At 36.0% G+C, this 17,124-nt stretch overlaps 1 protein-coding gene across 2 annotated transcripts; it reads right to left on the reverse strand.

The window, feature by feature from the left end:
• Positions 1 to 2,851: 2,851 nt before the first annotated feature.
• On the reverse strand, positions 2,852 to 15,887 carry LOC110783918 (uncharacterized). 2 transcript variants are annotated; one of them, XM_021988303.2, is made up of 21 exons: positions 15,729 to 15,887; positions 13,897 to 14,086; positions 13,667 to 13,751; positions 12,785 to 12,887; positions 12,548 to 12,632; positions 12,065 to 12,151; positions 11,879 to 11,964; positions 11,553 to 11,685; positions 11,353 to 11,455; positions 11,021 to 11,234; positions 10,321 to 10,379; positions 9,654 to 9,772; positions 8,808 to 9,256; positions 8,652 to 8,733; positions 8,388 to 8,564; positions 8,262 to 8,315; positions 7,199 to 7,291; positions 7,012 to 7,077; positions 6,131 to 6,177; positions 4,210 to 4,908; positions 2,852 to 3,447 (listed from the first exon to the last, which is right to left on the reverse strand). In XM_021988303.2, the coding sequence occupies exons 2-21, from the start codon at positions 14,023 to 14,025 to the stop codon at positions 3,054 to 3,056; spliced, it is 3,264 nt and encodes a 1,087-aa protein (XP_021843995.1). In that variant the 5' UTR covers positions 14,026 to 14,086; positions 15,729 to 15,887; the 3' UTR covers positions 2,852 to 3,053. The 2 variants fall into 2 exon arrangements, with proteins under 2 accessions (XP_021843995.1, XP_021843994.1); XM_021988302.2 differs by having other exon boundaries at positions 13,897 to 14,078; positions 15,729 to 15,886.
• Between the last annotated feature and the right edge of the window lie 1,237 nt (positions 15,888 to 17,124).

Below are 17,124 nucleotides of genomic sequence, written 5' to 3' on the forward strand. Positions count from 1 at the left end.
CGAGCAAATAACAAATAATATAGTAATTAAACGTAGCGATACTAACCGATAACAATGATTCTTGTAATTATTTTCTCGTTTGTTCAATTGCGGTTTCTTTCAATTTCCATCAACGGTTAGCCATGGTGCTGATAACGTGTTATGAAATTAAGGAGAACGGGAGAGAGGGGAAGAGAGAAACAAGCGGTTATAATCTTATTTCCATCTATATTTTATTATTTTTTTGGTGCAAATGAGCCACAAGGGCGGAGGATGAGAATCGATCCCAGGATCACCTGGAACCGGGATGGAAGATCTAACCAACTGAGCTTTCCATCTATATAATATGTACATATACATGTATTACATAGGATAATGATATCACAATACAATATATTTATAACAATTTTCTCTTTTTGGCATGACAAATCAGTTTGGCATCTGCACAATTTTGAGCAGAATATGCGAAATAGGACCAATGTGTTTAGGAAATACTACCACATATGCAGATTATTTCGCAATTTCGACTCCTATATTTTCCTGAAATTCCACTAACATAGAGTGATTAAAAGAATTTTTAACATTATGTAAATATAAACGTTGACGAGCCGAGCCCCACCGAGTTTTAATTGATGACATTTTAACTAAAATTATGTACTTTTTCCAAGCGGGGTAAAAGACCCCTCTACCAGTACCGTTCCACCATTGTTTCTGACGATGTCTTGTTTGGGGGAAATATATGACAAATGATACTCCATGGAGTCTTTCGCACCTCATTATTTGCCACATAGGAAAAATGTTTAGGCCAAAATAAGGTTTCGACTAATTTCTACTCCTTTTGTATTTTATCAGGAGTAATACCTACCATTTCCGGCGTAATATGTTCGTATTTGGAAGAGGAAATGAGGTGCCGGTACATGTGGGTGCATTCTTAAAAATAAGGTTTGATGAGACTTGCAGGAGCCTCCACGAGGACATGGACACCATTGCTGGTCCAGTGGCACGCGTAGAGAAATGTATCACCTGGGAAAGACCCCCTCCTGGGTGGTATGTCCTTAATACTGATGGGGCAGCTAGAGGAGCCCCTGGGCCGGCTGGAGGAGGTGCTGTGATTCGAGATAGCAATGGGTACTTCACGTCAGCCATCTCCATGAAGTTTGGGCACTGTAATGCCTTTCGTGCCGAGGCCATTGCCCTTATTAAAGGGCTCGAGCTAGCCAAGAATCTACAAATAAGCAAATTGTTGATCCAACTTGATAGTCTAACTTGTGTGCAAGATATTCGGTCTGGCGCCACTAGCTGCGGTGGTTGTACCCACCTCATTAGAAAATGTATCAGCTTAATTAACAGAGAGGAATGGGAAGTAAAGGTAGTCCATGTATACCGTGAAGAAAACCGCACAGCGGATTGGTTGGCGAACCGGGGAGTGGAGCAAGGGGAGGAGATGGAGGTCCTAGAAGAACCACCGGCGGAGCTTCGTAGGATACTACAAGAGGATGTTCAGGGCGTGGCTCTTCCACGTCTGGTTCCTCGTTAGGCTTAGCTGTAGTTGTTCTTTATTTATTGTTTGTTGCGTTTATTACTTGTAACTAGCTCTTAAGCCCGTTCCAAGAACGGGCAATTTGTGGTTGTTTTTTGGAGGACTAGCTTGTATTTGAGTAGGAATATATGATTTAAAAAAGGTCAGAAATTTGAAGGTTAAAAGAATGTACTTCATAAAATTAAATTAAATGATGAAATTAATATTAATTGTTAAAGAAAGAGATGAAGTGGAAAAGATAGAATAATGATATATAAATTAAAATGGTAAATCGATGTTAAATGGAGAATATGAAGTGGAAAATGTGCTAGAGTAATAAAATATAAGAAACAATTGGAAAAAAAATGATGAATTGAAAAAGGGGATGTCACATGTCATCTATAGATTTATGGTTTTGCTTTTTATAGACTAGATATAGATAGATGTTTTCTCTTCTTTAATTGGCTTTGCCTCATATGCATCAAAGAAAAAAACCTACCATTTCCGGGCGTATTTTATTAGGAATCACACTTTCATTTTAGTAACTTTTTTACCACACCATCTAATTAAATAATATATACAAAGTATAATTTACCTTATGACCCACCACCACATTAAACCATTAATTTTCTAATCCCACCCCCACCCCTTCAAAATTTAGTGGTCCCCACTTATTTTATTTGATTAAAATATTTACCTCAACCCCACTTGCTTTATTATTTTATTCATTCAACTATTCTTCCTTAATACTCGTGTACGGTCATATATGACTCCTGTTTAAATACGAAGGGAATATTAGTTACAAAATGGGAATAGCTTTTCGTTGAGCAACACTCGTATTTTTTGGAGTTTTGCAAGATGAGAGTATTTTTGTCTTTTTCATTTTGATGAGTGTATGTAAGTAGGGTAAATGGCGAAAACCTACTACGGTTACAGAGTACGAGACTATGAGGTAAGAAAATGAATTTTTTTTAAAAACGGACTAAAATAGAATACGGAGCAAACAAATAAGGTCGCAGGGAGTATAAAAAATTAAAACCGGTTTTCATTTACACTAATCACACAATTTCTTCCTTTACGCTAATCATCCATTATGGAACTTTTTAGGAGTACTCCGTAAGATGTAATATTACCAGTACTACTCATAAACTTAGCCAACAGAATGCTGTTTAATCGACTCATAGACAAAACAAAAGTGAAAATGACTTTTGTTTGGCATTTTAAAGACACGTGTCTTTGAGTCTTTTAATGTCTGTCATGTTCGTAGAGCCGGAAATACCTTGGCCCATCTTATCGCAAGATGGGATATCGAAGGTGAAGAGTTTGTATGGATAAACAATTTTCCCCAAAGTCTAACCACTATGGCGGAGCTTGATTTGATAATAAAAGCCGGTCTAACGTTTTATTCAAAAAAACAAAAAAAGATGAGACCCTATTTCGGCTAACCCTTCGTATCTTATTCGTCATTGAAACATACATACAGCCATCACTACCAGAACAACAGAAACCGCTTATTACAACAAAAGCGGTATTGTACAAACTGATTAGTGAATTGCTATACAGGTGATATAGATAGTAGAAAGTCTGGTTGCGGTCTTTGTAGAGATATCCCACAATAGGGACACAAGGGAATAGGTAACAGGTTATTTATCACGGGTTTAATGAACGATAAAAAGTCCGGGGGGTAATTGTTAATGGTAAATAACTGGAGCGGTGGTAAATTTGAACAACGTCTCTTACAACACACGCAAAACCATAAAGTAGTAAGAGGGCAAACCTTCAGAGACACGGTACAACGAGTGAGTTTATGCTGCTGTTGAGTAGATTCCTGATCACTATATTCTACACTGCTGCTACAGGATGCAAAATCTGGAGATTCGAAAGGAACAATAGCTGAACAGAGGCTACACCTCTCTTCTTCTGCATTGTAATCACACACGGTTTGAAACCTGTAAAACAGTGAATGTTTTCACAATATTATTTCCACTCATTTCAGAAAAAATAAGTTCAGATAAGATAAGTTCAGGAAAAGAGTACTCCGTACAAGATAACTGAAATAAGTTTTGATAAGTTCAGTTAAGTTAAGATAAATTCAGTTAAGTTCAGATAAGATAAGTTCAGGAAAAATAAGTGAAAATCAGGTGAATAGAACGCACCCTAAGTGTTTGTACTACAGATAACAGTAAAATGTTGGAAAAGCTACCATCAGCAAGACAATTAAGCTACAAGTTACAACACCTATCATTTCAAAGAAAACACGAAAGTTTTACATTATTTCATGACATTTTGTTTCCCTTGTTTCCTTTGGTCTTGGTGTTCTGCTTCTTCAGAAACGAGAACTCAAAAGTTAAAGTTCATACCATCAAAAACATGGAAATCATCTAACAGAAAAATGTTTACAACTTGGTTACAGCTTTCATAAAGACCCAGAAGCAGATGAGAAAAAGAACATCAAGCACTAAATTCAATCGCAGAAAGGATCACAAGCTAAATTAAGGCTCCTAAAAAGTACATAGAAAAGAACATAGGCAAGGCATGATTAGAGATCTTTGAGCAATGTTATTGGTACAAAGGGGAAGCCAGCAATCCCCATCTAACCTATGCATAGCATAATAGCATGCGTTATGTGCCAAACAATGAGCAATAGCATAATTTTGAGAAGAATATACAAGAGGCAAATTCAGTAGCGCGGAAAGATGTAGAGAAATTACCTTGCACCAAGCCCTTCAATTTCAGACGTAAAAAGACTTAGTTGACGGCTAACTCGGTCTTGATTTTGGATGACCCACTTCACCATCTGAGTAATTCCAACAGGATTCCACGACCCAATCTCTACTTTCGAGGCCTGATCAGATATAAGACCAAGAACAGTAGATAAACTCAAACCCACGAGCCTCTCTCTGAGTTCTTTCTCGATTTTTGACATTATGTCTATCCACTGTTCCTCTTCCCCATATGACTCAGCTAATTTAGCTGGTTTAGCACAAACTTTACCAGCTACAGATTCAATGGATGGAATAACACGTCTACAGAAAATGTTAACCAGGTGCAACTGCCTAGAACTGATATCCAACATATGTTTAGGCATTTCTGACAAGATATTTTCAATAGATGGATCCAAATTGTCATCATTGAGTAATAGCGCCAGCCACCTCAGTATTACATGCTTGATAAACCTAGGTGCACATGGCTTGAAAGCCGATAAAGCAGCTACAATATCCCAAACAACCAGATGTTTGGTATGGCATTCATACTGCTTTAGAGACCACAGAAACTTGGACCCCCAATATCCTAGATCTTCTTTGGAAAAACCAGAGCAACCTTCAACATCAAGCTCTAAATTCTCAGTTGATGAAAAGTCCACCTGCTGCCCTCCAATCCAAAAGAATTCAACCGCAGCCCTCTGTGTCCTGCATATTTTAAGCAACATAAATTATACACTTCACATGCTAGACATATATACTTTTAGTAATCTCACATGCTACACATATAAATGCAAGGTCTTCAAGTAATTAGGCTCCGTTCCGTTTGGTATAAAACGGTTTCGGTGTAAAATGATTTTCCATGGAAATATTTTTCATAGGAAAAAACATTTCCAAACTAGTTTTCCTTTGTTTGGTTCCTTAAAAGAAAATGAGAGAAGATGGTGAAGATTGAGGGAAGATGGGAGAAGATGGTGAAGATTGAGGGGAAAAGGGAGAGGGAGGTAAGGAGGAAATGTGGAAAAGTGGTTTCCCTCCCTTTCAAATGGAAAAGGTTTTTCCATCTTTGAGAGAGTTATGGAAAATTGTTTTCCATCCCTTGTCAAACCAAACAAAGTAAAATGATTGAAAAAGGGAAAATCGTTTTCCATGAAAACGTTTTACACCATACCAAACGGAGCCTTAGTGGCAGATAAAATAAGCTTCCACAGATAATTCCTATCAAACGTCCTTTGCCTCTGCTTGCCTTTCTTATACCCCACAAAATGCCCACCCCCAAGATTTAGAGAAATGAGGACAGTTTTACAAATAGCTCATTTCTTCATTCCAGTTCTAAGTTTTCACTGCACCCGTGTTCCTAACAACTAATTTCTATGTTTTTTGGATCTTAAACAAAGAAATGATATGGACAGAGCCCTTACCAATTAAAGAAGGCCAGATTTGAAAGTCGTAGAAAAAAACACTGATGGTTAGACGGATGTAGTTCTAAAAAAGAATATGAAACAACGTGATACGAAGCCTGAAGCCTGAAGGGCAAAATAGATACCCGTTGGGTCATGTAAAAGGAAGACGTCGAGGTGCTCAAACTAGGAATATAAGAGCACCGAAGAACAGAAGGAGGTACCTAGCCGACATATAATCACTCACAAAGCTAAATATCTTGGAGGATAATGTTCTTAACAGAGCTTTGTGTAGCATCATACAACTTTTTGCACAAGGAGACAATCGGCGGTTGTTTTTTTCGTTATCCTATTTTTGTTAGCTAAATAACCGCTCTAGTTGTCAGAACAAGACTATGACTTACCATTCTATGCTTTGCTAGGTAAAGACTATCATGTAGGCACTGCCTCAAAATTGAAAGAGAAATAAAGAATAATCTCATTAAACAGAGTTACTCCAGGAATATTGAAAGAGAAATCAGGAGTAATACCTTTTCTGGTACATATGATCTAACTGTCCAGCATCAAATCTGCGTGCCTGAAGAGAAGATACAAATTTATTACTGTTTAGATCAACGTCAACCAGTCTTAAACTAGCTCAATAATAAGCACAGTAACATATTAAGACACTGCCTTGAGGCTTGAATGAGTATGATATTTTCAAATTCCAGTTAAGTTTATTTCCCATGCCATCACATAATTCACTGTACCATGTACAGTTACTCCCTCCATTGTAAAAGGACAGGCCATAGTTTTTGCAGTCTACAATTATGTGTTGATATATCACATTATTTCTCCCAAACATGTAAACTCTAATAAAAAAAATACATCACAGCTACTAATTTGGTATAGTCAAGACAGAAAATAGAGTTGGAGCATATTTATTATTAAATTAAATTCGCTGGCATAACAGATACAGCTATTTTTTCACTATGTAAAACAAAATGGTTAGGAAGTGGTTGGTTAAAGTTGGTCCTGCGAAATATTAATGACAACAGAAAAAGGAATTAAGAGATGATATCTGCCTTTGGAGAGATCCAGCATTTCTCCAAATAAAAAAAACAAGTAGAGAATCTCAAACAAAGCCATTAGAAGGGCACTAATCTAACGAGATATCTATGAGAGTCTTAGCGTGAAGAAGCTTGACTGCAGGAAGAGTCTAAAGACCTAAGCTAACAATTAGAAGAAAATGGGGTGAAACAAAACTTGGGAATGCAGCTATTGCAAAAATTGTCTCAGCCTAAGAGAATGTAAGCGACTGTATGGAGAGGAACAAAAAACATTAATAAATTGAAAGTCAGTAGTTTGTAGGACAAACTTGTGTATGATTAACAAGATAGCCATTAGCTATCAGGAAGAATAAAGTTCATACCACAGCAAGCGCTAAATTTCCAGGGGAAATTGCCACCCCATAGCACGAGTCTGACACCGAAGGATGCTGCCCAAAAAAGAATAAATGTTGTTTAGATATCATAGAAGCTCAATACTGATGTCTAAAAATCAAGAAACATTTTGGTCAGCAGTAAACATATTAGAAAAAAATAGAGGAAAATGCATACATCAGAGAAGCTTCTGGTTCCAAGATTATTTGGTGGAATAGAGACTTCAGACAGAGCACCCTTGTGATATATCCATCCATGCAGTGAATTATCCTACATTAACAACGAAATATCAATCACTAATGTCAAAAAAATACAATGTCAAGAAACAAACAATTGCCCGAAGACAGCTCTCCTACGGTCCTACCATTCAGTAGTATCTAGTATCTAGATAGTCGACTGGGAAACCTTAACTTCTATGACAAACTGAACATCATCCCTTTTATAGTAATATATCCGTGGAAGTTAACACAAGAAGCATAAGGTTTAATGAAAAGAATTTCATAAGATATTGTTGGTGCTTTGGTTAATACATTGATTACCAAGAAAGATCATGCAAAACGAAAACCCCCTACAAGGCCACATGCATATAACAAACTAATGGGCAAAATGGTACTGTATGTAATAGATATGCTAGAGAAATTGCACTGACCTAACACCCCCCCCCCCCCCCCCTCCCCAACATAGGTAAGTCCTTTCCAACTCCCAAGTTCATGCGATATCAAATTACCAATAACTTAAAACTTGAAGTTTAATACTTCCTTCCGTTTCTTTTTAGTTGCTACACTTTGACTCTATACTATCCACATACTCAGTGACTAATTTTTGTGATTCATACGGGATTAAAAAATATAGTCATGTAGAATCTTGCTACATTCCTCTCAATGTCTATTTTCAAAATATACATTTCTTGTAAATTATACTTACTGGTAATTACAGATAATAATGGTTGAAATTATGCATTGGCATGCGTGAATGTTACAGCATAACACCTATTTTGTAACAGAGGAAGTATAACTTACAAGTGACTCAACCAAACAATATTTTTCTATGCTTCTATGGACCTTTGAGTTCCAACGATTACATAAACAAAGTCTCGTACCAAACACGTACCAAATTTTATCACAAGTATTGAACATCATATATGTTTCTCGAAATGATTCTAGGATCATTTGATGATTTTAAGAAAAATGAATTAAAAAAAAGACTTCCTGAATAGAAAAACCTTATCATAAGCATTTACCTGGCTGCAACTATATAAACAATGTCCATCAAAAGCCCAAGCCAAACCTGTGACCTGAAAATTGTACAGCATGAGTTACCTTCTTTCTTTAATATTGGTGTAAGTCGATAAAGGAATTAAACTTACAGCTTGGATATGAGCATCATACGATCCAACTTTATTTGATTTCTTGGTCTTTGTATTACATGTCCATACTTCAAAAGATCCAGATCCTTTCCCGACAGCTAACTGAATCATCCGTGGAGATTGAACTGGAACACACAGAGAAATTGCAGACACTAGGACATTATTGCCAACCGTAACCTATTAGAAGAGAAGAATTTAGTCAGCGAGAGCTCAAGATACAGCTACATTAAAGATCACCAACTTTATAAAAAAAGTGAAACGTACCTCATTAAATAGAGAGAAGGGAGCCTTGCCAGTTTCGGACAAATTTTTTAGATCACAAACATGTGCACGCCAGATCTTTACACTGAAAAGCCATCAAGTTTGCTCATCACATTTAAGCAATGCAAGTAGCATAATCACAGAGAAAACAGAACCCACCTGCCATCACAACAACCAGAAGCCAATAGAACACGCGGATTTGAATCAGAGGCAAGAAAGCCCCAGCACAATGCAGTGACCCATGCATCATGAGCATGAACAATTCCTATAATATTCATGTTTATTGGATCATTACTATGCTCAACAGAGTAGTATTCTGGTCTTTGAGTCTTCCAGATTGAAATACTTCCGGACTTTGTTCCAACAGCTAGTAAACAAGAATAATCGCATGCTTTCTGGGTATCTGTTGCAGACAACTGCAGCTGCGGCGACCATGCAACGACAAGTGACGACAGCATTGAAGAGCGTAAAGCATACTGATAAGCAGTCAAAAGATGTTTGGAATCGTTATTGGGAGCCCTTGTAACGAAAAAATTTCGATTCTTGGCTGCAGAAGCCTTTTGAGAAGAGTTATTTACTTTCCTATTGCCACTTCCTTTTACCACCACCTGCCAAAACATTGATGGTCATCATTAGCCGCAAAATAAACACCTAAAGATGGAAGCTAATATAAACATACAAAGCTAAGACTTATTTCAAATTTACAAGGGAGTTGGGACCTTTGACAAGAATGGTAAACCACACTTGCAAATTTGCCACCGCAGATTAATAAGGTCCTGTATTTCTTCTCTTTTTTTCTCGTTGTAAGAGAGGTTTAAGACCTACCAGGGATAACTGAACGTATCCAACTTTCAAGAAGGCAAATCATCATTAAAAATTAGTGAAGCAATTAGTCGATTTTTTGGTTAAAATTGGGTCAGATGCCGTGACACCATCTTGTATCCAAACTCCATGCTAATATGTAAAATCAAAGCGGATTTGAGACAGGTAGAAGGAAAACTATACCTCTGGTGAATCCTGCACATGTAACTGGACAACAGTAACTTTCCATGATTTTTCTTCTGCAATCCACAAGGGTGCCAACCTAACATCACTAGTATTTAATTCCACGGCCTCAGCATCTCCTGATCAAGAAGCAGTAAAGAAAACTTGAAAGTTATTTCAGTTAATATGAAGTATAACAGCTGCAAAATAATGATATTTGGATTGCATGAAGTCAAATAAATTTAATTAAAAAAGGCAGGTTAATTGCACTCTCCAGTCTTCTTCTCAGCATATCCTCAACACTAGCTAGTCTAGCTTATCCATATACCTCATAGAAAGTATAAAGAAGTAATCTTGTCCAATCCATCATGTTTCTGAATTCTGAGTACTGTATGAACTGTAATTACATCTCTCCTTCAGGAGAATATATTGCTAAAATACATTAATTCAGAATTTCAGATCCACCATTAATATTCTTCCTCTAGACAATTACTTATAATCTCATACCTGTGAAGTCTAAGATATACTCTTCTGAGAATATCACAGGAAACACTTCCACTATTTATAGAAGTAGATACATGGTAAATAAAACATCCAATAACTCATTAAAATTGACCTGAAGAGTAGTAGAGTACTAAATCCATCAATACAGAGTGAACGTTTAAATTAATTCAAATCATAAACGTACCACTGAATTTGACCAGTGCGGCTTTATTAGAGAAATCCACAAAAACTCCTTCAAGCCACCTGCAAAAATTATAAAACTTGAGCATTTTGTTTAAGTTTCATGGATTCACGGAGACAATAGTGAGATACGATGAGATGAGGGATATGTATGGACTCAGGACAACATCTATATGAATAAAACATTATCAACGTTTATAGTTCACGTACTGAATCAATAGACAAAACACTGTAACAAATAAATAAAATTTCGGACTTACTTTATGGAATAAATAAACTGAATAATTCATGACTGTTATAGGATTATTTTTTACTATGGTGTGTGACTGTGTGTAGCAATAAAAAAATCGTGAGCCAATATCATAGTTACGCCCAATTCTTTTTGGTTGAATTTCAGGACTTTTTAGTTCAATTCAGTAGCGTTCAATGCAGTAGCGTTCAATTCAGTTTAATTACTTATTACTTATTGTTCATTACTTATTACTTACTATTATCTACTCCAAGGCAAGACATGCCACACCGACATGTGTCGCCCTTTTCTCAATATGACAAGGCACCACAAATATGGTAAGTTCACTTAAATTCAGTCACTACATAGAAAAAGGTTAAGAGCCACATTTTTTTTATTGTTGGTCAGATAGTATCCGGGAGAGCAATATGCATATGAATAAATAGCAGACATAACAGAGCCAATCTAATATTACCTATCTTCACTCCAGGCTTCAACTAGTTGCCCAGATTTTAGAATTTGACCCACTTCATGCTCGGCCAACAATATATGTTCAGGGAGATGACCCACATCCATAAAAGGACGAATTTCAGGGACACTGCAGTTCCTATCAGCTGCAGGCACACCCGGATTAATGGGTTGGTTGGGCAAATCACTTACAGAATCCATCCTGAGCCACTGTGGTTCTCCTAAGGTGAAGCAATACAGCATTGAGATTCTAGGATAACATATGAAAATTATTCAGCTTAAAAAAATAGATGTTTAACTGTGTAGATACAGAAAATTGCAAGGGGGGAAAAAACATACCAGTTGCACCTCTTTCATGAAGGTGGACAAGGGCCATTGGACCTTCTAAACGCTGCAATGTGCCAGCAACCCAGACATTCTGTCCACCATCCATTTTGAAGACCTACAAATTTCAAGATCTGCATGTAAGCACTGAGAAGTTTCAATAGGTAAGAAGATAATTTATGCAAGGAAAATCAGCAATGAAAATGCTTGTGAACCTCCACTGAGGTACCCTCTTGCGTAATTGCACTTGGAAAAACGACTGACTCTGTCACGACTTTCATCGTATGAATGTCACAAAGAGAGTCTGCATTTGTGACATCAACTTTACCAGGATGGTTGAAGTCCTTGCTGCAGTAAAGCATCCAATCAATAAAGGACAAAAAGGCTAGGCACTTGTGGAGGAAAGTTATTATAAAACGTGACATATAAAACAAGTTTGCCCTGCATGAAAGTAGTCTAAGAACAGAAATGAAGAGGAAAAGTAGAGCCGAGTAATTGAGAAAAGAAACACCACACCAGATAAGAGAGAAAAGGCACATACTCCCTTTTTCGTTTATGGTTTTTTGAGGTGAGATCTATTTTATCCGCAGCAGTAATATTTTCGGTTCTGATTTGACCAGCTGAATCCTAGTCAGCATGATGAAGAAGTACACATCAAAAAATTATGATGAATTTGATTCCAAAACTAATGAAGGGGACATGATGAAACAAAAACTGACTAACTCACATCAAACACTGCCGATAAGGGAGCTTCAGGCTCCCCGTAATTGATCTTAGAAAAATACCCATGCAGCATGTCTGAGATATCCATTACCTAGGGTAAAAACATCACAGATGATGAATGCACTTGTGTTAAGAGTTAAGAACATTTGAGCATTCAAAACAAGGTAAAATGTAAACATAAAATTAAATTATACCACTACAAATTACGAAGTAAAAACTAATGCTACTATGTATAGAAAAAAGTAAAGTACATGTAATAAACTAATACTATAATAAAAAAAAAATTGATTTAAAATAATAATTCTAATGAAGGTCCATACTCCATAGTCCATGCCTCATACCATGAATTTTATTAACCCAACTGGTAAAATACAAGCACTCGTATAGTCGTATGATAGTCCTGTTCGAGAAATTAATCCTTTTGCTGTTTGACACCCTAAAAAGGACACACATACCCTTTCAAAATTCAAAGTGATTAGTTGCATACCTCTATCCATTCAGCTTGGAACTCACAATATGGTTGGCGGTAAACTTTCACGTGCCCTTCAGCAGAGCAAACAGCAAGCAAGCACCTGGGACATGATAAAATAAACTGTCAGCATACATATGATATCACATTACTCAGGATGAAAAATCTCAGCAGCATACATTTTCAATTTTAGGATGCCGATAAGAACATAACCCAAAATGACAAACTTAAAATGTGATGGAACTTCTTTCATACCCGTTGTGAGGAGTGAATCCAACAGGTGACCATGAAAGTGATCGAACACAAGGCTGACGATCTCGTGACAGACGAGTGGGCAGTAAACAACCAGCGAACAAATCTGCAAATTTTTGTGAGATTACTTGTAACACTAATGTCAAAAGACTCAAAACAGTAAATTTCCCAGTGAAAGTGGCATGGCATTGTTCTTCAAATTCAAAATCAAACACTCAAATTATCATACATTGATCAGAAAGTTATGACTTTTAGAGTGACAAAGATCCAAGCCAGTAGATTCGTCAAAGCTCAGCTTGAGATAACAGTAAATTCCCCCATGAAAATGGCATTGCATTATTCTTCAAATTCAAAATCAAAAACTTGAATTATCATACACTGATCAGAAAGTAATGATTTTTAGAGTGACAACAATCCAAGCCATCAGATTGGTGAAAGCTCAGCGTGATATATTCATGATTGGAGCTGAACAAACCTAGGCTCAGCTAAAAAACTTGTGAATACAACCTATTTTTATTTCAATGTTATAATTTAACATAAGACACCTTTTTAACTAAACTTAAATCAATGCTCACTTCACTTCAACTTGTTACTTGAGCTCCAGAGCCTCAAGTTTAGAGCAAGTCGAGCAAAGCCGGAAATATCCAAGCTCGACAAGCTCAATCTCAGGTGAATCAGGTCTATACTGTTGTTGATCGAGCTGGATGAAGCCCGGCTCTATGGCACCCAATAGCATAATTTAAGTGCTTAGACTAACTTAGTTGCATCAATTTTTAAAAAACAACTCTAAAATCATCAAATAACTAGCCATATTATTGTTTTGAAGATTATTAGATAGCATACACTGATGAATTAGCATTTGAATGTAATTGAAAATGTGGTTACCTGCTTTATCAATTACACCAATAGGAAAAGGTCTCCCCGGAGTAAGAATGATCACACCTCGTGGATTCTGAGGATACTCCGGATTCTGAAAAATTAACCAAATATCAACAAATTCAGAGCTTTTGATAATGATACAATGATATTAATACATAATTAATTAAAAAAAATCTGCAAAAGTGGAAATTAAACCAAAATTAAAAGGCAGAAATAAAAATCATTGAAATAGTTACCATAATAGTCACAATGTCGCCTGATGCGACAGCGATTAAGTTGTCATCCGACCACACGACAGCGTTTGGAAACGACGGCGGGTTTATTAGAGAAGCAACTTGAAACGGCGTCGCCGCTGTTTTCGACATTTGTATTTCCCGTTCCGGCGACAGTGATAACGAGATCGATCTCGGCAAACAAACTGCGTGACTTTGAAAAAATTAACAGTGAAATGGAACCCTAGTTCAATACTTGTCGGGAGTTAAAGAGGGGATGATTTAGGTGTCGTTCTTTTTACCTTACTAGTTTAGGGCTCGTGCAACGCACGGCTACTACTAAAACAATTTATTATTTTAATAGTAACTAAAAGACTTGTGATATTAGGAAAACATGAAAGTAAAAAAGATATAGGAAAAAGTATAAATTCAAAGTTGTGTAAAAAAAATATTCAAATGAACTAAATTTGCATATTACTATACAAAGTTAAAAATTATAGTCTACTTGTATGTAGAACGATCTAACAAAGTTAACCAAACTCGAAAGACTCAAGACTAATTTTCGAAAAGACCCGAGCATAACCGAATTAGTCAAATACAACATATTTTGTATTGAGTAAAATCTTGATAAATAGACTTATAATGTTAATCCACTTACCATGTATTATTATTTTTATATTTGTTATCAGATTAACAAGTTATAATAATACATTAATAAAATTATACTCCGTATCATAAAGGAAAAAATAATATTGATTTAGCTTTCCTCCAATAATATATTATGCACTACACATCTATGGTAATTAAAATATGTTTTTATCTTAGTTTCCAAAAAAAAACATAATGTAATTTATTTATTTTAAAGTAAAATAATAAAAAATATTTTGGCGGGAAAAAATCGCACCAGTAATTGACACGTGTCATTCCTGGTGTCTCTTTTTTTAGTATATAGTAAATAGAGGAATATTCTTGCGTGGACCTGGTCCACAATAATATTAGTGTGGACCCAAAACCAATAGTTTTCACTAGCACCTTTTTACACTCATAGTGACCTTTATTGTTTATATAGTAACTATAATAAATTAAACACCAATGTTTGTAGACATAGTAACCATTTTTTAAAGCATAGTAACCCTATATTTTTAAAAGCGAATTATGACTTAAAATCACATTATTTAAGCACAACATGTATCAACGACACTAATTAGATATTTTTTCCCATAATAATCCTAATAAAATGCCAAAATAAATTAGGTACAAATTGTTAACTTTATTTTAAGACATGGTCCACAATAAATTTAGTGTGGACCAAGTCCATTTAAGAATTATACGTAAATAGATAGATTTTTTTTTAGATTTTATAATTTTGGCAATAAAAATATGGGTTTTTTAATTGAAGCTCGCCTTCGCTAATAACACCCACGTATTTATAATAAAAAAGACATTGATGCCCTCTAACCCTTCTTCCCCTTCTCCCCCCATCCCTCCCCTTGCTTGCCTCTTTTACTGGACTCCTACTATCGCCGACCAAACTCCGGCCAAAATTTTACATTTCTAAGTACGAATCTATTCATTAAATTAGCTAAGAAAATAGAAAAAGAATCAAACTTTTAACACATGCTGGTATTGATTCATAGAAATCGCACCGCATATCATAATTTTACAAATGATTAAAAATAAGAGCAGGTTGACAAAAAAGCATTCATTAACACAAATTACAATTAAATTACATTAACTAGACAAAAATCAAACCCCGTAAAGTTTGATTATGAATCTAAAAAAATTGGACTTAGGGATTGGGCAAATGAAATCAGAATTTTAAGAACGAAAATAGACGATTTAGGAAGAAAAATTACAGATAGTGAAATGTGAAGCGGCAGCGGCGATTAAGTTCCGGCAAATTGAGGGTGTGCGGCGATTCCCCGGCGAAGTAGAACCTCAGTAATGGAGAGAGACTGGAGGGAGAGAGAATGTTACAATTATTTAGAAACAAAGATTATATTTTTAGAAATGCAAATTTGTCAAAAAAAAAAAACCGATTTCCTTCAATATTGTGTAAAGAACGTCAAATTCCCAAAATGCGCCACTTTTTAACTTAATTCCCACCATACCGTCCACGTCAGCATTAAAACCGGTCTTTTTTTTTTCAACCAAGCGACACTAAACCGCTATCTCAGGTAGCGGTTGACTTAAGTAAACCGCTATCTGAGATAGCGGTTTATAATCACGTACTATTTATAAATGGTAAAAAAAAAAAAAAAAAAAACCGCATTAGCTAGGGGTCGAACCCACAACCTTCTGTTTAGGAAACAAACGCTCTATCCACTGAGCTACAAACACTAATGTTGATAAGTTAAATTTGAAAATGTTTATAATTAATATTAATAAATGGTAAAAAAGAAATAAACACATCAGGTAGGATTCGAACCCATGAGACCTCCTACGTAGAAACAACCCACTCAATCTAGAGCTGGCAATGGGTCGGGTTGGGTCGAAATCAGGTCGACCTGTTTATAAACGGGTTGAGATTTCCCCAACCTGAACCCAACCTGTTTAGTTAAACGGGTTGAATTTTTCAACCCAACCCAACCTGGAAATAAACAGGTCAACCTGTTTTCGACCTGCTGACCTGTTTACTTTTTTTTTTTGTGTAAAAAATCTGCTAACCTAATAACCTGTTTTTCCAATCTGCTAAATAATAAGTCTCAAACAGGCTCTATTTGCCATTAATTAATGCCCTGTCACAAGTCATAAGGCTTAATACATCACCAAATCTGAAATTAAAGGTTAATACATGACCAAATCCAACATAAAACTAAAATTAAGTAGGTTACAATGCATTAATATATTGTTCAAATTAAGCTAGTTTAATATGCATCAAACTTTGTTGGAATCTTGAGTTCCTGGTGAAGCAACTATGGGTGACGATGGAGTATCATCCACATTCACGACCGCGTCAACTTGTTCTTCCACCTTCAACTTCATGATGGCTCTACATAGGTCCTCCAACTGAGGCTCCATTTTGACTACAAAAGTAATAATAACAATAATAATATTAGCATATGTAGTTATTTATGTAAGAGCAGAATATATATAGGTAGTTATTGTAATTGAAACAATACTAACCTTGTCCAAACACCCAATCACGAAGACATATAATTGCCTCCATAACAGAAGGCAACAAGGAACTCCTATAAGCATCAAGCACCCTGCCACCGGTGCTAAAAGCAGATTCAGATGCCACTGTTGAGA

The sequence above is a fragment of the Spinacia oleracea genome, chromosome 1 (assembly GCF_020520425.1).
Source record: "Spinacia oleracea cultivar Varoflay chromosome 1, BTI_SOV_V1, whole genome shotgun sequence".
Classification (NCBI taxonomy): Eukaryota; Viridiplantae; Streptophyta; class Magnoliopsida; order Caryophyllales; family Amaranthaceae; genus Spinacia; species Spinacia oleracea.